We start from the raw sequence: 27590 nt of genomic DNA, 5'->3' as shown, positions 1-27590 counted from the left end.
AAAATATGTTTTGATTAGTTTAACACTTTTTTGGTTACTACATGATTCCATATATGTTATTTCATAGTTTTGATGTCTTCACTATTATTCTACAATGTAGAAAATAGTACAAATAAAGAAAAACCCTGGAATGAGTAGGTGTGTCCAAACTTTTCACTGGTACTCTATGTACTGTATCTTTGCAGTGCAAAAAAAAAAAGGGGGCTGTTGTCAAAATAGATTATATCACTTCAAGTAACTGCAGTTGCATCTTGTGTACTTTTTATCTGCTAAGTGACATAAGTCCACATGGATATCACTACTCTTGTGGTAATGTTGCACATTTTCAAATAGATTCTGCTACAAGTATTGGGAGTAGCTGTACATTGTCTGATCCTGTCTGTTGAAAGGTGCTGTGTTTAGTATAGCCTGTGCTGCTCAGACTGAACTGACCTGTTGTCTTCTGTCTGTCCATAGGGTCTGGAGAGCTGTCTAAAGGGACCTGATAACTACAACAGCCAGGTGTTAATAGAAGCCACAGTCATTGCTCTCACCAAGCTACAGCCGCTCCTCAACAAGGTACACACACACAGACACACAGATGGCCACTCAAAGGTTAATTTAAGAGATGGATGTGCTAAATGTTCTGGTGAGCTAACTTCCTCTTGTTTGTGTGTGTGAGAACCACATTCTATTGAGTATAACCCAAATGTTTGAAGCAGTTTGACCGAGAGGAGGGAAGTTATTTTGGCCCTGGCCTGTATGTGGTGAAGAGGCTGCTGACCGACAGTAGATGTTGGCAGTAAATGGTCGTGTGAGACTCGCTTTGACTGCAAGTGTGTTTGTTGGCCCTCCACGGCCCGCCTATGCACAAGGCCCTATGTTTGTGTGTGTGTGTGTGTGTGTGTTGGACGGTAGTGGTGGTGAGAGTAAATAACAGCCTGTGTTTTTTCTGCAGGACTCCCCCATGCACAAGGCTCTGTTCTGGGTGGCCGTGGCTGTGCTCCAGCTGGACGAGGTCAACCTCTACTCTGCCGGCACCGCCCTGCTGGAGCAGAACCTCCACACACTGGACAGCCTCAGGGTCTTCAATGACAAGGTACTAAAAACACAAACATACACACGGTTCAAAAGGTTTGTCTTCCACAAACATTCGGCTCACATTTTCAGCCAGGTATTTTTACAGTTTCACTTTGATATCATTCTCTTTCCCTAACTTCAATTGTAGATGTGTTAATTGTGTGTGTTCCTCCCCTCTCTCCCCGTCCAGAGTCCAGAGGAGGTGTTTATGGAGATCAGGAAGCCTCTGGAGTGGCACTGTAAACAGATGGACCACTTCGTGGGCCTCAACTTCAACTCCAACTTCAACTTTGCACTAGTGGGTCACCTGTTGAAAGGTAAGTATGTGGGGGTGTCTAAGCATTGGGTCAGCCGGGGACTGCATAGTTTAGCTCTTCGTCTCTAACAACCCACCTCTCTGTCTAGGGTACAGACACCCCTCCCCCAACACAGTGGCGCGGACCATCCGGATCCTCCACACACTGCTGGCCCTGGTGGGAAAACACCTCAACTGTGACAAGTTTGAGGTGAACACCCAGAGTGTGGCCTACCTGGCAGGTGAGTTAACGGAGAGAACCACAATGAAGCCATACTTTTATTTTTCAGCCATAGTAGGATTGTACATATTGTCTTTAAACAATTATATTTTTTATTTGCATGGCAACTGTTTCTGCATAGAAAATAAAATGATCTAGTAGTGAAGTAACCTGTGAAATGTCTGTGTGTGTAGCTCTCCTCACTGTCTCGGAGGAGGTCCGCAGCCGCTGCAGCCTCAAGCACAGGAAGTCCCTGCTCCTCTCAGACGTTACCATGGAGAATGTTCCCATGGACACGTACTCTGTGCACCACAGCGACCCCAGCTGCCGGTGAGTGACTGTACAGGGCTGCCTGCTGAGTTGATGTAGAGGCTGACAGCATAGCTGCAGCACCAACTGACTAAGCAGAATTTGTCTCTCGCTGTATTGTACAATGTCAAAGAGGAATTTGATGGCCATATGTGTTCACCTATCAGAATGTTTTGTTCCCTCTGTGTCAGAACTCTTAGGGAGAGTCAGCCGTGGACGTCCCCCAAGGTGTCGGAGCGCTACTTAGTGGTCCACTACCCCACAGGGGGGCAGATCAGCCCGCGCACACGGAAGTCCATGAGCCTGGACATGGGCCAGCCTTCCCAAGCAAACACTAAGAAACTGCTGGGTAAGACACCTGTCAGTCATTCTCCACTGCTAGACCCAGGCCTCTGACCAACAGAGGAGTTTTAACATGTGACAACTGATCAGAGGGATTTAGACTATACACATTCATACAGGATGACTTGGATATCCATAGAATATCCATGCAGGTATGTGCTAATTTAGGTTTTGGGAATTGACCTGTGTATGTATGCCCCATTGTTTAACATGACTCTTGTTTTTTTCTATGCTGGCTCACCAGGCACTAGGAAGAGTTTTGATCACTTGATATCAGACACTAAAGCACCAAAGAGGCCAGAGATGGAGTCTGGAATCACCACGCCTCCAAAGATGAGGAGGGTGGCGGAGAACGATTACGAGTGTCCAGGTCAGTGTCTGTCTCCTGTACACCACACAATGTTTGTGGCTGTTGACACTGATGTTAAAGGGGCAATCCGTAGTTGAAACAATAATAACGCGCACTCCCCGCCACTGTTTCGGTAAAAAGATGAGGCATGGGGCTGGAGAAATGTAACCACTCTCAAATTCATAGACAGAGCTACGGATTCAAGAACTGACCATCCCATGATATCAAAATTATAGTTTTAACCATGTTTTGAGGCTAAGAAGTGTTCGTTTACATTTACTTTGGAGTAAAACACGCTTGTATCTTGGGTTCTGATAGAGTACAACAATTGAACTAAGCTCATGAGGCATTTTATAAGTTATATTCTTCAAGAATCATTGGGTACATAATAATAATTTAATAATAATTAATAATTAAGTCCAAAAATTGATGTGGAAACGGCACAATCTTTGAAACTGACACGTCTCTATCTCTCTCTTTCTTTCTCACTCTCTCACACACCCTCTCTCTCTCCGTCTCTGTCTCACTATCTCCTCCCCTCCCCTCCATTCCACAGAATCGACCCAAAGAATCTCCCACCATACCCTGAGGAAGGTGTCTGTGTCAGAGTCCAACGTGCTGCTGGATGAAGAGGTCCTCACAGACCCCAAGATCCAGGCTCTGCTGCTCACTGTCCTGGTGAGACCACTCACTCCACTCCCCTCCACCTCCATCTCTCTCTCGCTTTCTTAACCTCCCTCTCTCTCTCTGTATTAGTTTGTGCCTATTTCTAACATGCTTACCTCTATGCTACAGGCTACGTTGGTGAAGAATACAACAGATGAGTTTGACCAGAGAATCCTCTACGAGTTTTTAGCTGAAGCTAGTGTTGTCTTCCCTAAAGTCTTTCCAGTTGTGTAAGTGTTTCATTTCAACCCAATAAAGTATGTATTTTTACCAATCCCCTTTAATGTGTACGCATGCATAAGTAACCTTCATCCTTCATATCATCTTGTGGTTTTCTCTCCAGTCATAACCTGCTGGACTCGAAGATCAACACCCTCCTATCACTTTGCCAGGACCCTAACCTCTTAAACCCCATCCATGGCATCGTGCAAAGTGTGGTGTACCACGAGGAGTCACCCCCCCAGTACCAGCCCTCCTACCTGCAGAGTGAGACTCCACCCACTCCTCCCTACATACAGTTACAACTGTGGGTTCTGTAGTGAAAATGGCCATGTAATACTCATCAGTGTTTCTTCTGTTTCTCTCTCAGGCTTTGGGTTTAATGGTCTATGGAGATTCGCTGGGCCCTTCTCAAAGGTGAGCAGACACAACTCATTTGCCTCTTTAGAGTATGGAAGGTTTATTGTCAGTGTTTGTAAATGGCTTTCCATTCTGCTTGTGCCAACAGCAAACCCAGTTCCCAGACTACGCTGAGCTGATAGTGAAGTTTCTGGATGCTTTGATTGACACGTATCTGCCGGGGATCGACGAGGAGACGAGCGAGGAGTGTCTGCGTACGCCCACGTCGCCCTACCCCCCGCCCGCCCAGAGCCAGCTCAGCATCACAGCCAACCTCAACCTCTCCAACTCCATGACCTCACTGGCCACCTCCCAGCACTCCCCAGGTCTGATCACAGATACAGTACACACACACACACACACGCACACACAAACACATGCAGTCAGACCAATCCAGCCGTTCTGTCTCTTGGCAGATTTGATTCTAAGGAATAGCTGTGAAACTTTACAGTAGCCTTTATCTCAAAGAAAATAGACATTTGATTCATTGACCTGTCTGCTTTTTGTCTTCATCTTAATATAGTCTGGCCTGTTTAGTCTTTCCATTTTACCAATCAAAAGAATCAACATGCACTAACAAACACAAAATTAGAGAGAAATATAAATTACCCATCCATCCATTTCCAACTGAATCCAACCTCATCTGAAAAGTTCCATCATAGTGGGTTCACCAACCTGGTCCATGTGTAAGGCTTATTCTCACTCATTCTCTCTCTTTTTCTTTAACCCATTAAATGCATGATGTTCTCAAACTTTATTATTTAGTGTTCATACACATTTAATTTCATGTTTTTGTTCACTTTTCTTCCTCATTTGTTGTGCTTGTTGCGGTGTAGTTTATAGACAATCTCCAATTTTGTCTCATTTGAGGTCCACCAAGGTGGTACAATTAGAATTAGAAACTATTTACACTCCCCTACGTATTTATTTGGACAGAAGCTAAAACTTTTAATTTGGCTCTATACTCCAGCAAATGTTTTATATGAGGTGACAGTACAGAATGTCACCTTTTATTTTAGGGTATTTTCATACATATCTGTTTTATCGTTTAGAAATGAAAGCACTTTATGCATCTAGTCCCCCATTTGAAGGTGTCATTAGTATTTGGACAAATTCACTTATACTTTATGGATGCTACCATGACATAATCATGAATTAATTACAGAAATCATGAATGAATCGTGAATAATGATGTGTGAGAAAGTTATTGATGCACTACCAATAACAGGGGAGGTTAGTATTTTTCTGGGGTATGATATCTATGCTTCTGTAACTTTCTCACTCATTATTATTCACAATTCATTCATGATTTTCTGTAATCATGGTAGCATCCACATTAATGTGTTCAGAACATATTCTATTCTTATTTATAATAAAAGTGACTCCAAAATGACACTATACATTATTTAGAGTCTCAAGCTTGATGTAGTCATTGAGTGCTAGGAATATGGGACCAAATACTAAACTTTTGACTAAATGTAATACACCGTAAGTGAATTTGTCCAAATACTTATGACACCTTCAAATGGGGGGACTAGATACGTAAAGTACATTCATTTCTAATCGGTAAAACAGATATGTATGAAAATACCCTCAAATAAAAGTTGACATTCTGTACTGTCGCCTCATACAAAACATTTGATCTCAAATCCAAAATGCTGGAGTATAGTGTCAAATTAAGTGTAGCTGCAATGGGCAAATAATGTCTCAGCCTATAGTTTGCACATTCGTGGTATGTTATGTTATACTGTATGTCTATATACACTGCTCAAAAAAATAAAGGGAACACTAAAATAACACATCCTAGATCTGAATGAACGAAATAATCTTATTAAATACTTTTTTCTTTACATAGTTGAATGTGCTGACAACAAAATCACACAAAAATTATCAATGGAAATCAAATTTATCAACCCATGGAGGTCTGGATTTAGAGTCACCCTCAAAATTAAAGTGGAAAACCACACTACAGGCTGATCCAACTTTGATGTAATGTCCTTAAAACAAGTCAAAATGAGGCTCAGTAGTGTGTGTGGCCTCCACGTGCCTGTATGACCTCCCTACAATGCCTGGGCATGCTCCTGATGAGGTGGCGGATGGTCTCCTGAGGGATCTCCTCCCAGACCTGGACTAAAGCATCCGCCAACTCCTGGACAGTCTGTGGTGCAACGGGGCGTTGGTGGATGGAGCGAGACATGATGTCCCAGGTGTGCTCAATTGGATTCAGGTCTGGGGAACGGGCGGGCCAGCCCATAGCATCAATGCCTTCCTCTTGCAGGAACTGCTGACACACTCCAGCCACATGAGGTCTAGCATTGTCTTGCATTAGGAGGAACCCAAGGCTAACCGCACCAGCATATGGTCTCACAAGGGGTCTGAGGATCTCATCTCGGTACCTAATGGCAGTCAGGCTACCTCTGGCGAGCACATGGAGGGCTGTGCGGCCCCCCAAAGAAATGCCACCCCACACCATGACTGACCCACTGCCAAACCGGTCATGCTGGAGGATGTTGCAGGCAGCAGAACGTTCTCCACGGCGTCTCCAGACTCTGTCACGTCTGTCACATGTGCTCAGTGTGAACCTGCTTTCATCTGTGAAGAGCACAGGGCGCCAGTGGCAAATTTGCCAATCTTGGTGTTCTCTGGCAAATGCCAAACGTCCTGCACGGTGTTGGGCTGTAAGCACAACCCCCACCTGTGGATGTCGGGCCCTCATACCACCCTCATGGAGTCTGTTTCTGACCGTTTGAGCAGACACATGCACATTTGTGGCCTGCTGGAGGTCATTTTGCAGGGCTCTGGCAGTGCTCCTCCTGCTCATCCTTGCACAAAGGTGGAGGTAGCAGTCCTGCTGCTGGGTTGTTGCCCTCCTACGGCCTCCTCCACGTCTCCTGATGTACTGGCCTGTCTCCTGGTAGCGCCTCCATGCTCTGGACACTACGCTGACAGACACAGCAAACCTTCTTGCCACAGCTCGCATTGATGTGCCATCCTGGATGAGCTGCACTACCTGAGCCACTTGTGTGGGTTGTAGACTCCGTCTCATGCTACCACTAGAGTGAAAGCACCGCCAGCATTCAAAAGTAACCAAAACATCAGCCAGGAAGCATAGGAACTGAGAAGTGGTCTGTGGTCACCACCTGCAAAACCAGTCCTTTATTGGGGGTGTCTTGCTAATTGCCTATAATTTCCACCTGTTGTCTATTCCATTTGCACAACAGCATGTGAAATTTGTCAATCAGTGTTGCTTCCTAAGTGGACAGTTTGATTTCACAGAAGTGTGATTGACTTGGAGTTACATTGTGTTGTTTAAGTGTTCCCTTTATTTTTTTGAGCAGTGTACTTTTGGAAATGTTTCATCATTTGTTTTAGTCTTTAAGAACATTTGAGTAATTCATGCTATGCCACTATTTGGCAGAAAGAATTATCCTCTTTTGCTCCATATTGTACATTTTATTTGGAACTAAAGAGACTTAATTATACGGAGACTGGAGTATTTATACTTCTAAACCGTATTGTCGGAGACACCTGAGAATGCTGAATGAACGTTTTTTTTTATTTCTGTCACTCTTTGTTAAGTTGGGTTATGTTCTGTTTTTGTTAATCATGTTGCTCTTTGTTTCCTGTCATTCCTCTTTTTGGGTTGCCATGGTCACTCCCTCCTGTTTCTTTCCCACTCTGTGTCTGAGAAGCTCCTCTGCCTTGCTCTAAGTCCGCCGTTTTCGCCCCATACCTCGTCCGGCCAGGTATTACAGCCCCTCGTCCCCATGCTGCTCCTCACTCCCAGGCACACGGCACAGCCTCACAGAGGTGTGCGTGGGGTAGCAGAGGCCCATCACAAAGCCCAACAACACTACTTGAGCATTTGTGATTAAGTCTTTGTACATAATGTTTCAATGCCCATACACCATATTATGTCCTGTTTGTTCAAAACACAGAGCAATCCTTTTGCGATAAGTTGGAGCACTTAGGTCAGTACATGGGTTGACTACTCCCCCTATTGTTGGATTTGTATATAACAATGTGTATAAAACAACAGAGAATCCCTATGTGGTTTTTACAGTATTGATAGCCACAAAGGTAGATTGCATATAGTTCTTCAGGTGGATGTCTCAAAAGCATTAGCTTTACTGTATAATTATATAATAGAATAGTTTGTCATGTATTAGTGTGACATATTATACCTAATGGCTTGTGTTTGGTGTGTGTGTGTCCTCCGACAGGCATCGACAAGGAGAACGTGGAGCTCTCTCCGACCACGGGTCACAGCAACAGCGGGCGCACGCGCCATGGTTCTGCAAGCCAGGTGCAGAAACAGCGCAGTGCAGGCAGCTTCAAACGGCCCAGCATCAAGAAGATTGTATGAGAGAGGCCCACCACTAGGACCCCATACCGGGGTCGCCCACGCCAGTCATCATGCTGCACTTCTACTCCAACTCTCCTGTCCTATCAATCTCTCTCGCTCTCGCTCTCGCTCTCTCTCAGCCTTGATTCTCCTCAGTTTCCTTTTGTTGTTTTTTGTGTGTTTTCTTTACCCTAACCCGTCCAGTCAGCCATATTTGCTTGACGATCAACATATATTGAAGAACTGTTTTGCAGTTTTGTTTGTGAAACAGTCAGTGTCTGAGTCTGGCATTGTTTTATGTTTGGTCTTTTTGTGTCACATAATGAGCTACATTGGAATCCTTTTTTAAAAACAGCATTAGTTGAAAGAAAGCACTGACATTGACAACACAGCAGAAACAGTAGGGATCATAGTATCTGAAGCCATTTTGTTGTCTTGCTTCTTTGTCTTGGTTTAATTCTCTATCATAATGAAAAAGTATTACAAGAAAACAATTTCTGTGATTTGCACAACTTTCTGTAATTCAACATGCATGTACATTTGTTAGTTTTTTGCCTTTAAGTGTTGTTAGTAGAAGGACATTTTTCTTCAAGCTGAGAGAGCTTTGCCAATGGGACTGAACTAGATCAAATTATAAACTGCAAATGCCTCTCATTGAGACACATGGAAATGACAAGAGGGATTGGACCTTGAAAGGTATCCCTCAGAGTGACACTGCAAAGGGACAGCACTACCCTGACACACACCATTCTGGAGGAAATCACTGAAAGCACTAAAACCTTCCTGTATTTGCAACATCTGTGAAAAGCATGGACAACAACAGACATTAGTGTTTTACTGTGCTGTGGAGGTGGGAGCTGGATGATCGATTTGGCCTGTTTGAGCTTTGTCAGGCACAATCCAATGATGGCCAAGCCATGTGTCTTTATTGGTTACTGATTGTCAAAGCTGTGGGGATTCCTCTTGATTAGGTGGTATTTTTATTCTTACATGATGGAGTGCCAGAGAGGGTCCACTAGACATGCCACTCTGCTGTTGGAGGACAGCAGCCTTGCAGGTTTCAGAGCTTAAGCTTTTAATCAGCACCCTATTCACGTTTCACAACACTATGTCAGGGAAAGTTGGGAAGGAAAATCTGGAGGAAAAACAGGACTAGACAATGTCCTCCTATGTTGGAATGGACATTGGAAATCGGCCTTAGCTTTGAAATATATAATATCTATAGTGGTAGTCTCTCAGTAATAATTGTCTCATTCTTGCCCACACTTACTATACACACACAACACACACTTGGGAGGTTGTTTTGTTCATTGTGTGCCTTTTCTAGGGTTTTCAGATGTGTGTGTGTGTGTGTGTGTATATATATGTATATATATCACACACACACAATACCTTATGATACAAGCATACAGTGATTTCTAATCAGCTGCCTGATAATAATTAACCTATATGGTTAAATATTCATATAAAACATTGTTAACATTCTGTTCCACTTGTCAAAACAAGTATTCAAACAGAAATTCCATGACTCTAGGGACCAGATTTGCCGAGGGTTTGCATCTGCAAATGTTGCACCTGTATTTAAGAGTGAATGAAATGTTGAAGTCAGAACAGTATTGTTTTCAGTTTGCTATTTGTTTTGTGAAAATTGGTGCCAATTATGTTCTGGTTCGAAAGCTAAAGTCAAGTCTGTTCATTATGTAAATAGTAAAATAATGTAAGTTAATTACAATCAAATTGTATTGGTCGCATACACAATGATATAGTTATGATTTATTTTAGAATTTATTATAATTTTATCATTGCAAAATAAATATTTAATTTGAAAGATTTGAAATATTAATTAATTAAAAATAACCTATGGTAGTAATCACCTCAAGACACATACCTACTGAATAGTGTTTTCCATGTTTAAAATCAGCTTACTGAAATGCTGACAAAAAAAAGCATTGTGAGGGATTGAGACAATAGTCAGACAGTCTGTTCTCAGATATGAGAACTATGTGTATTGGGAGTATAGCTGTACAGGGTGTTACTGGCCCTTCTTGCCATTGTCTTCCCTCATTAGTCGATAGTGTGGCACATGTAAAGGTATAGGCATAGGGGTCAGTCCCATGATGCAGTGCGGCAAGCCCTGTGATGCTGCACCAAAGACTAGCTTGCAGTAGCGAAAGGAAAATCAAACCTGTTCTGTAGTTTTATCATTGTTGACTTTCTCTGAACCTTTTCAGTTGTTCCAATATGCCTTGCACAGACTGAACGTGTGGCAAACAGTAGAGACTTTCCTTTCTCTAACAACAAGGTACAGTTTGTTGAGCAGCACAGGAGTCCTCTGGTCACACCATTCAATTTCTCGTGGAGCCTGGTTCCTCATTTCTGCTGTTTGAGGTTATGTGTACCAGGTATCCAACCAGTGCCATACATTGAGTCTCTAAGTCATGGTTGCTTTGGATGCTTGTGCCAACTCCTTCAGAATGTTTTTTGTAAGTGTACTTGTTACCATTATGATAATCCTGGGGTAAAACACAATTCCTTTAGATGTTTTTGACTTGCCTTTGCTGAGGAGAGCATGTGTATTATGTACACTGAGTAGGAGTTGGTGTATAAAAAGGAGTATAGAGAGAGGGCGAGGGAGGATATGAAGACTGACAGTTTAAAAAAACACTAGTGAATGTTTTACCCGGCCACTTAGTTTGTCACATACATCCAGCCATCTTAACAATCAACAACCATGCTCAACCATACATTTGTTTTTCTATTCTATTAATCTGGTTTAGATTTGACATGATGACCACAAGAAAATGAACAATGTGCACACTTAGTTGTTTTTTCCAAATGCAAAGTGTGTTGGTGCTGTTGAGAGGTAATGAACCTTGTATAATGAAGTTGAACTCCATGCCTGGATTTTGTTTACAAATGTTTTATTATACTTGAATCAGGAGGATATATGTCCAGAAGAAGCAGTTGCATATAATGGAAAAGGAAAAAATTAAGATTTAAAGATAAAATGGAACAAGTTTACCAAACGCAATCAACAAGATTTCAAAAGATCTAGTGTGAAGGAAACCAAAGTTAAGGATTGGCAATATAGTACAAACAAACTCTGAAACTACTGTGTATTGATATAATCATCTGAGATGTCCAATATACTAACCCACAAATTACAGTTTGCTTTTTTATGGGTATGATAAATGATACAACTAGTGAAAGAGAGATGGACCAAGCTATGAATCAATGGTTTTTGCTTTTTAGTCAGAACCGCAGCATTCGTCATCATGTGCTATGATGTGTGTATCGTAAAAGTGTCAGTTATTTAGTTCTGTCCTCATCAGACTTTTAGGAACTATACAGATCTCTGTTTCAAGCTCATATGCTTTGAAGAGTGAACCCAACCAACTGTTTTTATTTTATATTTCTATATTTTACAGTGTATACCAGGCAGACAGAACACTTTGATAACTATCTTCAATGGACCCCTTCTTCTCAGTGTCTCATCTGAAAGTGTAGGCCAGAGGGAATGTTTTTGCCTTGGTTTTACTTAATGGAAATGTGCCACTTTAAAGAACTGAAAGGAATTAATTCACATACAATGTGTCCTAATTTGAATGAATTGAACATGTCTGTACTTGAAGTCTCCTAACATTTATTTGCAGCAGCGCAGAAGAGACAGTATATACAGTCGTGGTCAAAAGTTTTGAGAATGACACAAGTATTGGTCTTCACAAAGTTCGCTGCTTCAGTGTTATGAGATATTTTTGTCAGATGTTACTATGGTTTACTGAAGTATAATTACAAGCATTCCATAAGTGTCAAAGGCATTTATTGACAATTACATTAAGTTTATGCAAAGAGTCAATATTTGCAGTGTTGACCCTTTTTTCAAGACCTCAGCAATCCGCCCTGGCATGCTGTCAATTAACTGCTGGGCCACATCCTGACTGATGGCAGCCCATTCTTGCATAATCAATGCTTGGAGTTTGTCGGAATTTGTGGGTTTTTGTTTGTCCACCCGCCTCTTGAGGATCGACCACAAGTTCTCAAATGGGATTAAGGTCTGGGGAGTTTCCTGGCCATTAACCCAAAATGTCGATGTTTTGTTCCCCGAGCCACTTAGTTATCACTTTTGCCTTATGGCAAGGTGCTCCATCATGCTGGAAAAGGCATTGTTCGTCACCAAACTGTTCTTGGATGGTTGGGAGAAGTTGCTCTCGGAGGATGTGTTGGTACCATTCTTTATTCATGGCTGTGTTCTTAGGCAAAATTGTGAGTGAGCCCACTCCCTTGCCTGAGAAGCAACCCCACACATGAATGGTCTCAGGATGCTTTACTGTTGGCATGACACAGGACGGATGCACTTACACCTGCCTGCTGCCATTCCTGAGCAAGCTCTGCACTGGTGGTGCCCCGATCCCGCAGCTGAATCAACTTTAGGAGATGGTCCTGGCGCTTGCTGGACTTTCTTGGGCGCCCTGACACCTTCTTCACAACAATTGAACCTCTCTCCTTGAAGTTCTTGATGATCCGATAAATGGTTGATTTAGGTGCAATCTTACTAGCAGCAATATCCTTGCCTGTGAAGCCCTTTTGTGCAAAGCAATGATGACGGCACGTGTTTCCTTGCAGGTAACCATGGTTAACAGAGGAAGAACAATGATTTCAAGCACCACCCTCCTTTTAAAGCTTCCAGTGTGTTATTCTAACTCAATCAGCATGACGAGTGATCTCCAGCCTTGTCCTCGTCAACACTCTCACCTGTGTTAACGAGAGAATCACTGACATGATGGCAGCTGGTCCTTTTGTGGCAGGGCTGAAATGCAGTGGAAATGTTTTTTGGGGATTAAGTTCATTTTCATGGCAAAGTGGGACTTTGCAATTAATTGCAATTCATCTGATCACTCTTCATGACATTCTGGAGTATATGCAAATTGCCATCATCAAAACTGAGGCAGCAGACATTGTGAAAATTAGTATTTGTGTCATTCTCAAAACTTTTGACCACGACTGTAGATATCAGTTAACCACTTTGTTCAATGCAAGGATAAAACAATTAAATGTATTTTCTCTTCAAACGTTGGTTTAATATAAAGGAATGGCCATTTGGACTTACTTTCAAAATGGTAAAGCATAGAAATTATAGCTGAAAAGTTTTGGATGCAGAGCACCCCACCACCTGTTATGACACCAATATCAGAAGAAAGTGTTGGGAGCAGACACTTGTCTCTGAAAGGCGGACTGAGCTCTCTGTAAATGTATTGTTGGTTTTCATGATTCTCAACTGAAGTCAATTGTGTCTTGCGCTGGTATGATATCTCCTAATTTGGCACATCAAGGTTATGCAAAATATTTTTAACCACTGGCCACAGTTTTACTGTTTCTTTCCCTCATTTTTTTACACAGTAAGCTCCACCTCTGTAAATAATTTTGTGTAAAAATTGACAAAGGTATATTTACTACACTGTAAATACATGTGATGATATATTGTATTATTTTGCTTTTTGTAAAGCAGTTAGTTGCTGTACATGTAAAACATACAAATTGAATTATTCTAGTGTTAGTAATGATAACCTCTCTCCATCATGTCACTGCATTGTCATTAAATATATTGAGGAAAATAAAAGGTTCAAATCGAGGATATAGATGACTGTGTACTCTAAACCTCCACTGTATGATAGGTTTCTGTCCTCATCTGACATTTACAGATGTTGCCCTAATAAAGAATTTCTGTCGGACCTCTAGCTGCTTGTGTCATACTTGCAGATCATGGCATTTATGTGTGTATGAATGTTCTTTTGATGTACAATTTATTGATGATAAAAAAAAGTGCTGCCCCTCCTTGATAGTAAAATAAGATGTACCTGCCACATCGAGAAGGGTGCAATTGTGGCCTGCAATTCGGGGCGTTCCTGTATGTGACATTCCTGCATCTGCAGGAACCCCTCTTTATACTTCTATTGGTCAATTCTGAAGCTAGGACAGGCGGGAGGCGGGGGCGCTCTATACAGTAGGTACAATAACGTTGGATGCCAACTGGCGATAAACCCCACAGAAGAGGCGAGGGTGACAACGGTAGACAGTGTCTACCAATTATTTGATGGTCCGACCGTATTCTGTCCTCTATCAACAGTCTTTTAACTTTTGGTGCCAGCGAAAATGACAAAGTAGTCAAGACGACTAACTTGATTGAGCCTCCGCCATGTATATCCCACTAGGGCAGGATATTTAGGCCTCCATATATCCACTAGTTTCAATATATCCATAATATTCTTAATTTCCTTAAGTGCATGAGGGTGATGGTTTGTAGTGTGATTTCCTATACGGTCCATTGAGGTACTTAAATCCGTATTATAATCTCCCACCATAATAATTGAGTCGTATTGCCTGTAAACTCAAATTATTATTAGCTGTATATTTTCAAAGAAGCGTGGATCATCATTATTTGGACCATATAGATTAATGAGCCAAGTCTGTTTATGGTCCAATAGCATAGGATTCCTATTCGACTCAGCCATGCCTCCTTGCCCGTCCAACATTTCCTCATCTCCCACCTAATGCGACTAGCCACGATGCTCCTACCTCTTTTTCCCCTGCCCCGCTACAAAGTTACTCCCTGCAGGCGGTCACTGAGTCCGAGGTGCTAAAGGAGCTCCTTAAAACTTGACCCCAAAAAAACATCTGGGTCAGATGGTTTAGACCCTTTTTCTTTAAGGTTGCTGCCCCTATCATCGCCAATCCTATCTCTTTTTAACATGTCTCTCCTCTGGGGAGTTTTTTTTTGGGGGGGTTGGAAGGCAGCCATGGTGCATCCTTTATTTAAAGGGGGAGATCAAGCTGATCCTAATTGTTATAGGCCAATTTCTATTTTGCCCTGTTTATCAAAAGTGTTTTAAAACTTGTCAATAATCAACTGACTGGCTTTCTTGATGTCTATAGTATTCTCTCTGGTATGCAATCTGGTTTCCGCTCAGGTTATGGACGTGTCACTGCAACCTTAAAGGTCCTAAATTATGTCACCATTTCCCTTGATTCTAAGCAATGTTGTGCTGCTATTTTTCTTGACTTGGCCAAAGCTTTTGATACGGTAGACCATTCCATTCTTGTGGACCGGTTAAGGAGTATTGGTGTCTCTGAGGGGTCTTTGGCCTGGTTTGCTAACTACCTCTCTCAAAGAGTGCAGTGTATAAAGTCAGAACATCTGCTGTCTCAGCCACTGCCTGTCACCAAGGGAGTACCCCAAGGCTCGATCCTAGTCCCCACGCTCTTCTCAATTTACATCAACAACATAGCTCAGGCAGTAGGAAGCTCTAAAACAAAGCTTTCTTAGTGTCCAACAAGCGTTCTCTGCCCTTAACCTTGTTCTGAACACCTCCAAAACAAAGGTCATGTGGTTTGGTAAGAGGAAAGTTTTATCTCCATCTCTTCATTCAAAGACTCAATCATGGACACTCTTACTGACAGTTGTGGCTGCTTCGTGTGATGTATTGTTGTCTCTACCTTCTTGCCCTTTGTGCTGTTGTCTGTGCCCAATAATGTTTGTACCATGTTTTGTGCTGCTACCATGTTGTGCTGCTGCCATGTTGTGTTGCTACCATGCTGTGTTGTCATGTGTTGCTGCCATGCTATGTTTTTGCCTTAGGTCTGTCTGTCTTTATGTAGTGTTGTGGTGTCTCTTGTTGTGATGTGTGTGTTGTCCTATACTATTATTATTTTTATTTTAATCCCAGCCCCCGTCCGCGCAGGAGGCCTTTTGCCTTTTGATAGGCCGTCATTGTAAATAAGAATTTGTTCTTAACTGACTTGCCTAGTTAAATAAAGGTTAAATAAAAATACATAAATACAAATAATAAAATAAAATAAAAAAATAAAATAAAATAAAATATATATATATATATATATTTTAAAGGATCCCCCTTCCTTGCTGATCTGTTTGAACAGTTTACACATTCGGATCAAAGTTGTTAATTAATATCATCACTCCTTTTTAGTTTCTTTGCCCATGGGAGAAATATATTTCGCCCCACAGTCCTTGTTCCATACAACTTCGTCTAAAGAAGTAGAATGAGTGTCCTGTAAACAATAGATATTATGTTCCTTATCTTTTAGCCAGGTAAAGACTGATCGCCTTTTATTATTATCTGCTAAGCCATTACAATTATAACTAGCTATACTTATTTCATCACTTACCATAATGATACAGGAACTCCCCAAATTGCGGCCGCAATCACACACTATTGGCCACATCTGCCTGCACATTAACAACCCAGTCTCTCATTAATTATGTACTATATACACAAATTAGCACAATGTTTTTATGTACTAATAGCACAAACTTATGGCGCAACCAGATACCTCTGATGCCACGCCCTTTCTGAATCTCTTTAAACTTGATGCGCCCTGTGTAAGGTTCTGTATTTATTTTCTTAGTCAACCTTGTGTTCTTGAACGTAGCCCTGTCTTTCATTTTTGTTCATTGATTTCACCATTGCGTGCCTGTGACCACGATTCCTGCCTTTTGCGAAGACGAAATAAACACCTGTCGCGCTCTGCGCGTGAATCTACACCTTTTTCTCCCTGAGTATTCATTACACACTGAGTTTGTGCTCTTAGTACAAATAAACATAACTGCTTATTTGGTTGAAGCTAACTAACGTTAGCTATTTTACAGTGAGAACGAGGTAAATTATTGGACAAGAAATGACAAATATTCTAGTATTTTCTGTATTTCGGCCCGCATAATTCTAAACTATTTTATTTCAATCTGTGACGTATATTGGTTCATTTTGTAGACAGGAAGTTATATTTATTCGCTCTGGCCAACAGTATATTGTATGCTAACGTTAGCTTTTTGGTTCCCACCGGTTGCCCCCAGTGAACATTGGGCCTTTTTAGGAGCTGCACGCCGTTATTAATTCTGTAAAAAGACAATCAATAATATCAATCGTGTAAGCACATGGAAATACTTTTTTAAAGTGTCTGGCTGTGAGTAACGGACTGTGAAACTCAATATCCCATGATTCCATAGTACCGGAACTGACGTATTATCATTTATACCGGAACTGACTTTCTGTGCTTGTGTTGAAAACCGCACCCAATTTAAAATAAACAATAACTGCATAGAATACATAACATATAACAGAATAATCTATTTTGCCTTTTAATTAGATATTTGATGGTGTAGCTAGTTTATTTATGGCCTGTGTGTGTCCCATATAAATATGATTACATAGCAACACAGGTGTCTGCACATTTTAAACTGTAAACTGTAATTCTCTTTTTGCTGTCTGTATACCAATTGTGTAAATATGAATACACATCTAGTTGATAAATAATAATACCAGCTTTGTTCGCACCTGAGATGTTAATGAATTAAAGCAGATAAATAACAAAAACATTTGAGTGTTAACTGTGGAGGCTTTTGCACAATATAACGCAGTTCCCACGATAATGAAAATCAACCATCCACAATGTATACCAATTTACTTCTATCATGTGTGAATCTACTATATATATTTGATTGTCTCACAGTATATGATCACCCATTTTGGTACTTTTTTTTCTACGTTAACATACAATAATGTTTATGTTCAACCAAATAGAGAAAGGAGCTTGAGCAAAGAGCGGGATGCGGCATGGGTGGCATTTGAGGAGGCTCTTCGAGAAAGCCATCGCACAGCATTACAATTTCAACAATTAAGTGGTATTTCTTCCCATTTCCCCAGTATATTTTTAGGGCAGTTGAATTGTGAGTACATACCACAAAGTTGTTGTGTTGTAATTTTAATCACAGACAGATTCCCATTCTATGTTGGATTTGAATAATACTTTAGGATCAGAAGGAGCGAGCTGCAAAGCGACAGTCACCTGCTCCTGCCACTAGCCAGCAGAGGCAACCTAATTCACAAAAGACCTGGACAAAAAAGGTAAGTGTTTTGTACCTATTTGGTTGTGTGTTTGTTTATGCATGTAAAGTGTGAATTTTTTTTTCTAAATAAATAACATATGCCAGTCCTGGCTGCCTCATGTTAATTGTATATTACTGTCATCAAAAGTCACAGAGGAGGACATGGACCTTACCGGAACAGGTGACCTTATTGCAGCTAATGGCAGGGGTGAGTACCGCCTTAAATAGAGCTTGACCCTGGGGCATCTGACCCTAAATAGGGTTTCCCAATCCTCTCCACTGGCCCCCCCAGAAGTTTCAAATGTTTGTTTTAACCCTAAATTGCCACCCCTGATTTAATTAGTCAAAGCCTTGATGATTAGTTGACTAATTGAACCATGTGTGCCAGTTAAGTTAAAACAAAAATGTGAAATGTCTGGAGGGGCCGAGGAGAGGTTTGGGAAACTCTGCCCTAAAGGAACCCCAAGGGAGATGCCAAGAGTGAGATAATAATAATAATATAATAATATGCCATTTAGCAGACGCTTTTATCCAAAGCGACTTACAGTCATGTGTGCATACATTTTTACGTATGGGTGGTCCCGGGGATCGAACCCACTACCCTGGCGTTACAAGCGCCATGCTCTACCAATCTCCCCTGGGGGATTTCTTAATAGACTTATAAAGGCTAGGATCGTTACACGACTCCCTCGGTTCAGAAAATACAACCTGTGCTTCTCTATCACAAATCCCTCACGCCTTAACAGGACATGCTTTTGACCCTCATACACTATCCTACTTCTGCTCATCAGAGTAGCAAATGGTAGGAGGGGGTATTGACCTGAGGTAAGCTTGAAGCCAGGGCGCTTGACCCTAAGGAAATCACGCTACACACATCAACCCCAAGAGAGTAAGGGCCTCATCAAGGCTAGCGTCATTCAACTTGTCAGGCAGCATGACTACCTTGTTAGGACATCTCTAACTAGTACTAAATGCAGTTGCAATATACTGACCAATTTTAGCTGGCTCACTGGCTTTCATTTCAATGTGGGATTAAATACAATATAGTGCTATAAAACTTTCAAATCCTCAGACCTATTGACTGTAACCTAAGCCTCTGTCTTGCAGGCATGAACGCTTAGGTTGCATGTATTGAAAATAGATTCAAAATGTTATATTACTCTCAAAATAAGAAGAACCACTGCTAATGTACATTAAAACCACATAGTTATGCACAGTCATTTAATGACATATATATCTAATATAATGACGTACAGTATATCATCATGTTATGACATATATCTGTTAGAGTGGATTCTCATCTCTTCACCCAATAAACACAGTTATACTTAAGTTGCGTTGATGAAGAAATATAACACCATTTTTATTTAATAGTTTCCAGTACCAGTACCCATCCTCCTGCAGTACCCATGTTCCTGCAATTATCCCCACAAGATACAGGTACAGTATGCTAGAATGCCAAACAAATGCCATGCCAACCTTAACATTTTTTAATACAGCCAAGCTATTCTTTTCATGCATTCTGTCATGTTTAAAAAAATAAATCTCAACAAGACTCCCTGATGCAGGACCTACAGGAGCTGATGGGGAGTTTCACGGGGCCAGATTGTCATGTAACCCCAAAGGTGACTTGGGCAGAGAGGCAGGCCTTCTGTGCATAAACGTGGGGGGAAAAGAGAGGCAATGGTGGACAGCATGCTCTCAGCTGAAGGTACTGTGTTGGGCCAGTGTCAGTATTGCAACAGTGAGGACGCTGTTGTTGAAGGTACTGTGTTGGGCCAGTGTCAGTATTGCAACAGTGGGGATGCTGTTGTTGAAGGTACTGTGTTGGGCCAGTGTCAGTATTGCAACAGTGAGGATGCTGTTGTTGAAGGTTCTGTGTTGGGCCAGTGTCAGTATTGCAACAGTGAGGATGCTGTTGTTGAAGGTTCTGTGTTGGGCCTGTGTCAGTATTGCAACAGTGAGGATGCGGTTGTGCAGTGCAGAGATTGCCTGCCCAGGCATCTTCTCTGTGCCTCATGTGACATAGCCACCCATAGCACCAAGGTTTTGCACAACAGGGAGTCTCTGTTTGAAGGGTTTTATCTCCCCTTGTCCCCAACCACCGTAATTCATCAGGATGATGAGGGGTCCCTTACCTTCCAGGAGCAAGGTGTGTGTTTATTGTTTAGGTGATTCAAATTAAATCTGATAGCACCTCCTGCAATACCAACTTTTTAGTCATGCTGCACAATTTTCAATGCATCAGTATTTACAGTCCAAATATATAGAACCATTTATTTGTGATTTTCTTTTGGGTGTCACATGTTGGTTTCTAGTTTGTGTTTTGCCCATGGCTGTGCCACAGCTGTGTGGTTGCGCCCCCAGTGCCCTGACAGTGATGAGTGGCAAGCAGGTAATCCTGATTGGAATAAATGGTATGTGTGTGGTTTTTAAGGACATTACTTCTATTCACATGTTTTTAAAGAATGTAAATAATTACTCCTGACTCAGGGCGCTACAACCTGTCCCTTCCTGCCCTGAACTGCTCCGGGTGTCTGAGACATTGGACAGTGGGGCTGGACGAACTTGTAAAGAGTGGTGACTGGCCAGCCACCTTGACTCACCAGACCATCTTCACAGTGGACCTCTTCAAGTCCTTTGAAGACATGAAGGTGTTGGCCCCAGGATGCTCCCGTCAAGCCTTTGTGGGAATGCTTGACGGAAGAACAAAGCACTTTGGCAGGGTAAGTGTGTATATAATTAGTGGTGAATATGTGTCCCTAATAAAAAAATAGTCCCTTACTTATACCTCTGTATGTTTTGCATGTTATTAGAGTGGAAAGATGTGTGGCGACACATTCCAGAAGGAATTCCTCGAGTGGACGTATGGGCGGTTTGAAATAGACAAGCTTTGTGGAAGCAATCTCCTCCATTGTCCTGCCTGCTCACAGGAGATGCATGCTATAGGAGTGGATGGGAATCGCAAGCAATACCGCTTCCGGAAAGCTTCAGGGTTTGTACTACCTTCTTATGTGTTGATGTTTTGTCAGGGTGTAATTATGCATTCTTAAAGTGCATGCTGGTCTTCTTTTTGTTATGAAGTATATGTTTGTGATGTTATATTGCAGTTGGTCTTCTTTTTAGAAGAAGATTAATTGTCAACTGGAAGGTCATTTTTCATTAAGCAAAATTGTGGGACAGTGATTTGTCTTTTTGCTTTATCCAAATCCCTCCGAGACACACAGACACACGCACAGAGAGGTTGGAGCAACACGGTCAGATGTCTGGGATTTGAACCAGCAACCCACCTCTCTAGGCTACTTGCCACACCTTGGCGGTTTGGTTTTATGTATAATTTTGTGATGTAATCTTGCAGTCTGACTCTCTATTTAGTGTTGAGAAGGGCTTCTATGATGGTGTCTTCCTGGCGAAAGATGATGATGTGTCATCCTTCGTCAAACAAGTCCATACAAAGACCAATCATGTAATTATTCTCACAGTTTCTATAACATAGCTTAATGTCACCCAGAACTTGTTTCTTTTAAATTAATCTCTGCACTTCACTGTAATTTTCATGTTGTAGAAGCCAGGCAAAGGAATGTGTGGCACATCAGAGTGGACAGCGGCCAAAGAGACATTAGGAAAATAATCTGCCAAAGTAGATGAGGATGGTCTTGAGATAGCAGTTTGCCGACACGGTGTGCTCCTCAAGGCCCTCAACATGTACAGAGGCGAGATATATGCCTATGCAATGTACTTGCAGAAGGAGCTGTCTTCTGCTGGCACGGTGGGCTTTTTCTGCTGCGATGTTGCATGCAAATACTGGCTATATTTTCAGAAAGTTGTGCAGGCGTGCCCAGAGTTGGAGGAGCTTCTAAAAATGCACCCTCTCCTGTCCGTTATGCATGCGAAAGTGCATGAATGGTCTTGTGAGGTAATTGTTTTCCTTCTTGACAGTTTTCTGTTATGCAGAAAGGATATTGTAATGCTTTTTAAAATAATTGAATTAATACATTATAATTTTTTTGGGTATTTGTTCATTATGGCATTATAGCTCAAATGGGGAGGCCGCAATCATCCTGGTGCCGGCAACACAACCAGAGAGGAAGTCGAGCAGGTGAATAGTTTTATATCCAGAGCTGCTGTCACGACAAAGTACATGTCCAAGGCTGGTAAGTGTATTATGATAACATAACTAATGCTGAAGAAGGTTTAGGATTGCAACATAATTCCCTTAATAATGTTTAACTATTAAGTGGTCCTTTATATTTGAGCTCCAGCACACTTCAATTAATAAGATAAACCTAATTGCCCCTCTCCTGGACTGTCACCTTGCCACGGTGGAAAGGCTTGCGTACGCCAATGACCCTGAGCGCTAAGCAGGAGGGGGTTTATACTCCCAGCAGGTGCAACCAAGCCGGTCGAAGGGTAGGAGGCAGACAAAGCAGTCCATGGCCCTCCATGTTGAGGGTTGGGCGTGGGGCTAACTACCCCACCCCGTAAAAAACAGAAACATTGACACAATTGCCCCAAAGCAGGACATTTTCTTGGTTACTGCTGAAGGGAGAAGCTGACAGTGAAGGACATTTACTTTTTGGGCTTAACTGATGATGCTACGATGATGTTATGTAATGTTAATGATTTTATAGTTTTTTTTTAAATCTTACATGACTGTAATTGCAATCTTTATGTTGATTGGTTAGGCACACAGTAGTAAATTATTAGAATAGCTGACTGAAGATGTTTTTCCAATAGTACGGACAGACATTATCACACTACTGGCAATGGGCTGGAATGAGAGGAAGTTTGCCAACATGGATCACATGTTGGCAAAGAGATATGTGAAGGTAGGGGGGAGGGGGGCGGGGGGGCTTTCATAATCTTTTTTTATTTTTTACCTGTATCTGCTTTCTCATTCTTGTTTATCTCATTTATTTCTACATGTCTGATCTTCTGTCTGCAATCCTGGCTCAGGTTTTTATTAGTCATCTTGATGTAGGAAAACATGAAGATTACTGTATATTTTAAAGTCAAATCTTTTAGTGTGATTCACTTGAAAAATTTGAACCTTCACCTATGTACTGTATTTCAAGTGTATTTTTTCAGAATGTCAAAAGACTGAAGGAGGAGACCAGTCTCCTTGAAGAAAAGCAGGCAGAGCTGGACATCAACGACACTGTGCTTCAGGAGTGGGTTGCTGAGGTGCAGCAGTGAAATGAAGGTACAGTATGTTAGGTTCTGAACAAATAGAGCAAAAACTGAAACGTACAACCAGAAAAAGCTCAAACCAAGTTTATTCTACCCACAAGCATATATTTATACCTTCCGGGTAGGCGGAGTCACCGCCTTGCATGTCTAAGATAAACACTCCTTCTCTGTTGTTAGGCAGAAACACAATAGGTTCCTCTCACGGTATCGTCATGGCCTGCCTAAGTCTAGGACCCTCATGGGCGTGGAAGTGTGTGTGTATGGGATAGGACTGTAGTCAGATGGTTTTCGGGGTGAGCCCCTATGGCCCCCCTCCCAGCAGTGTCTTCTCTCTTCAACTATTGTGCTTATCTCGAGTTGAGTTCCACATTCCTCATGGTCCTGGTTCCACAGCAACTGGCCTGTCTTATCAGGAACTGAAACCAAACTGCTACCATTTGCATCCTTCATTAGAAATATTAATATTCAGCAATAACATGTTTGAACAGAATATTAACTTTCTGCACTTCCCCTTGTCTCACTCAGTAATTTTCCATACCCAAAGTTCCTATTCATCCTTCATTGACCCCTAACATACAGTGCCTTGCAAAAGTATTCCTCCCCCTTGGCGTTTTTCCTATTTTGTTGCATTTCAACCTGTAATTTAAATGGATTTTTATTTGGATTTCATGTAATGGACATACACAAAATAGTCCAAATTGGTGAAGTGAAATGAAAAAAATAACTTCTTTCAAAAAATTCTAAAAAATAAATAACGGAAAAGTGGTGCGTGCATATGTATTCACCCCCTTTACTATGAAGCCCCTAAATAAGATCTGGTGCGACCACTTACCTTCAGAAGTCACATATTTAGTTAAATAAAGTCCACATGTGTGCAATCTAAGTGTCACATGATCTCAATATATATACACCTGTTCTGAAAGTCTGCAACACCACGAAGCAAGGGGCACTACCATGAAGACCAAGGAGCTCTCCAAACAGGTCAGGGACAAAGTTGTGGAGAAGTACAGATCAGGGTTGGGTTATAAAAAAATATCAGAAACGTTGAACATCCCACAGAGCACCATTAAATCCATTATAAAAAAATTGAAAGAATATGGCACCACAACAAACCTGCCAAGAGAGGGCCGCCCACCAAAACTCACAGACCAGGCAAGGAGGGCATTAATCAGAGAGGCAACAAAGAGACCAGAGATAACCCTGAAGGAGCTGCAAAGCTCCACAGCGGAGATTGGAGTATCTGTCCATAGGACCACTTTAAGCCGTACACTCCACAGAGCTGGGCTTTACAAAAGAGTGGCCAGAAAAAAATCCATTGCTTTTTGAAGCATGGTGGTGGCAGCATCATGCTGTGGTGATGTTTTTCATCGGCAGGGACTGGGAAACTGGTCAGAATTGAAGGAATGATGGATGGCGCTAAATACAGGGAAATTCTTGAGGGAAACCTGTTTGTCTTCCAGAGATTTGAGACTGGGACGGAGGTTTACCTTCCAGCAGGACAATGACCCTAAGTATACTGCTAATGCAACACTTGAGTGGTTTAAGGGGAAATGTTTACATGTCTTGGAATGGCTTACCTTCTCAATCCAATTGAGAATCTGTGGTATGACTTAAAGATTGCTGCACACCAGCGGAACCCATCCAACTTGAAGGAGCTGGAGCAGTTTTGCCTTGAAGAATGGGCAAAAATCCCAGTGACTAGATGTGCCAAGCTTATAGAGACGTTCCCCACGAGACTTGCAGCTGTAATTGCTGCAGAAGGTGGCTCTACAAAGTATTGACTTTGGGGGGGTGAATAGTTATGCACGCTCATGTTTTCTGTTTTTTTTGTCTTATTTCTTGTTTGTTTCACAATAAGAAATATTTTGCATCTTCAAAGTGGCAGGCATGTTGTGTAAATCAAATGATACAAACCCCCAAAAAATCTACTTTAATTCCAGGTTGTAAGGCAACAAAATAGGTGTCACGTTCGTTTAAGGACGGGTCAGACCAAGGCGCAGCGTGAAATGCGTACATGTTTATTTAAATGGTAAACACACGACAAACCAACGACACGTGACGTCCTAAGGCTAAACACAAAACAAGCCTACTCACGGAACAATATCCCACAACTAATGCATGCCAACAAGCTGCCTAAGTATGAACCCCAATCAGAGACAACGAGCGACAGCTGTCTCTGATTGGGAATCACACCCGGCCAAACATAGATCTACAACACCTAGACTGAAACATAGAAAACACAACAGAATATTCACACCCTGACTCCACATATAAGAGTCCCCTGAGTCAGGGCGTGACAATAGGAAAAATGCCAACGGGGTTAATACTTTCGCAAGCCACTGTATCTATTGTGATTGAGTGTTTACCTTCAGCGTAGGCTGCAATCATTGCTGTTGTTCTGTTATATACCTCTGTGAGTTTACATCTCACAGGCAACAGCCATCTTGCCATCAAAAAGGCAATCTTCGACAGACTGATGTTGTTGAACAGACTGCAGGAGGAAGAGAGGATCCTGGGGCAGGAGATGAAGAGGCACTGGGGGAGCCTACAAAGAGCAAGGGGAACTCTGGAGGCACTGTCCCAACAGCTGCAAGATCAGAGTAAGTTGAGTTTTATACTATTTTTGGACTGAACTTTTTGTCTTACTTTACAAATACCCTCCACACTATTTTGTGTAATGGAATTGTAAATAATTTGCTGCTTTACATGTGACTTTTAGGCAATGCAGTGGAGTTGTCAGAGGGAGGGAGGGAGGAATGGCCTTCTCTGCCACCTGAAGAGAAGATTGAGTGAACTGACACAAGACCAAGTCAACACCAGGAATACCTACCACAAGCTGATTCTGGGAGAAGGGGATATTCTTGATGACTCTGATGTAGACGAGAACTCAGATGAAGATAGAAGTCCTATTGCTGAGAGCTCAGATGATGACTGCTATGCTTTCCCGCAGGAGAGGTAAAAGGCAGCCACCACCTCCCTTGGGAGCAGCCTGGTCTCCTGACGTTGACCCCTGACCCCTCACCTTCTGAACCCATCCAGAGAAATGTAATTTGCCTGATGACGTGCTAGTGGAGAAGGAATTTGTAATTTCAGCACATTTGTTGCCATATTTTCTCTCCTCTCCTCCATTTCTTCCGGTCCTAGACTTTAGGTCCATCATCAGCAACTCAGACTGTTGGTTGATGAAGGACCGTAACGTAGTATGCGTACTTACAGCAGCATACGATTAAAGAGTTGTTTTACCTAAATTAATTGATGTCAATCGATATATTCATGGTATAACAATATAGAAATGTACATAATAAAGTTCACAAACTATAGCCTACTAAGATGGGCACCTGGCACAATGCTGATTTATATAGGTTATGAGCAGCGGATTGGTCTGAACAACTTTAGTAGGCCTAATGATTTTTTAGTGAATAATGAGAAAGCAATCAGATTAGATTGAATATGTAGGCAAATTCCGACATCAGTGGACCTGCGTGAGGGGTGTCATGAAGAATTAGGGCATTTTGAAGGGGCTGATACAGTCTTCCACTATTTAGGCCGTAGGGCTCCTGTTACATTTGTAATAGGGAACAACTTATTATAGCTTATTATATTGCCGACTGACCTTCAAATAGGCTACGCAATATAGGGCTATTTGCGATAAGCGCATCTTCATAGAGGAGTTTATTATAGGCCTATAATAGGCTAGGTGTAGCTATAGATTAAAATCCATATAGGCCTACGTGTATATCATCATAGTTTAGATACTATATATAGCCTACCATGCTATTATGCTTATTACTGTGCGTTCTTTCTGGAGGCTACCACTGCATCATATTGACATGCGGCATGTTTTGCGACAGGTGCGTTTATCTGATTGGGTTCTGTGGGCTACTTAACAGGGATGTATTATCTAAAGGTGAAAGCCAAATCATGGCACAGCTGCTCTATTTGGATAGGCAGTGAGAATTCAGTGCATAATTGTCTTGTTTATCAGAAATATGCTGTGATGAAGACCATGGTAATAGAGGTGCGGTTATGGCCATTATGGGTATAGGGGTTGAATGGCCATATAAAGGGTGTAGAATGTTTAAATAGTATATTTCCGAGGTTCCCAAGGCTCCAATATCAATATAAAACAGTTTTGTAAACATCTACATACATACACTTGTTTTCTGCCTAACCTATTTTAACAAGCCATGTCTGACCATGGAATCCTCCAAATTTTATTTTTTGTTTTTGGTAGCTCAGACTTGTGGCTTGGCACAAAATATATTTGGGGTGAATCAGACATATTTGTGCAATCCCATA

At 41.8% G+C, this 27590-nt stretch overlaps 1 protein-coding gene and 1 long non-coding RNA gene across 4 annotated transcripts in view; both read left to right on the top strand.

Annotated features, from left to right (window-relative positions):
* Positions 1–11929, top strand: part of LOC121573747 (neurofibromin) — a 75433-nt gene extending 63504 nt beyond the window's left edge. For 2 of the 3 annotated variants that reach the window (XM_041885960.2, XM_041885958.2), the window contains 13 exons: positions 457–558; positions 938–1078; positions 1250–1376; positions 1465–1596; positions 1769–1904; positions 2075–2232; positions 2470–2595; positions 3131–3252; positions 3370–3470; positions 3584–3726; positions 3830–3876; positions 3968–4184; positions 8082–11929. In XM_041885960.2, coding sequence (XP_041741894.1) covers positions 457–558; positions 938–1078; positions 1250–1376; positions 1465–1596; positions 1769–1904; positions 2075–2232; positions 2470–2595; positions 3131–3252; positions 3370–3470; positions 3584–3726; positions 3830–3876; positions 3968–4184; positions 8082–8224 — 1695 coding nt within the window. In that variant the 3' untranslated portion in view covers positions 8225–11929. Of the gene's footprint in view, positions 1–456; positions 559–937; positions 1079–1249; positions 1377–1464; positions 1597–1768; positions 1905–2074; positions 2233–2469; positions 2596–3130; positions 3253–3369; positions 3471–3583; positions 3727–3829; positions 3877–3967; positions 4185–7550; positions 7605–8081 lie in introns of all 3 variants that reach the window. The other variant, XM_041885959.2, reaches the window with a different exon arrangement.
* Positions 11930–23077: 11148 nt separating this feature from the next.
* LOC121574373 lies at positions 23078–26430 on the top strand. The gene is made up of 3 exons (XR_006002179.1): positions 23078–23304; positions 25724–25891; positions 26011–26430. It is a non-coding gene; the product is annotated as an uncharacterized LOC121574373 (long non-coding RNA).
* Positions 26431–27590: the final 1160 nt, after the last annotated feature.

The sequence above is a fragment of the Coregonus clupeaformis genome, chromosome 9 (genome assembly GCF_020615455.1).
Source record: "Coregonus clupeaformis isolate EN_2021a chromosome 9, ASM2061545v1, whole genome shotgun sequence".
Lineage (NCBI taxonomy): Eukaryota > Metazoa > Chordata > Actinopteri > Salmoniformes > Salmonidae > Coregonus > Coregonus clupeaformis.
The sequence above is the reverse complement of the archived record's forward strand: the minus strand, read 5'-3'. Positions and strand labels throughout refer to the sequence as shown.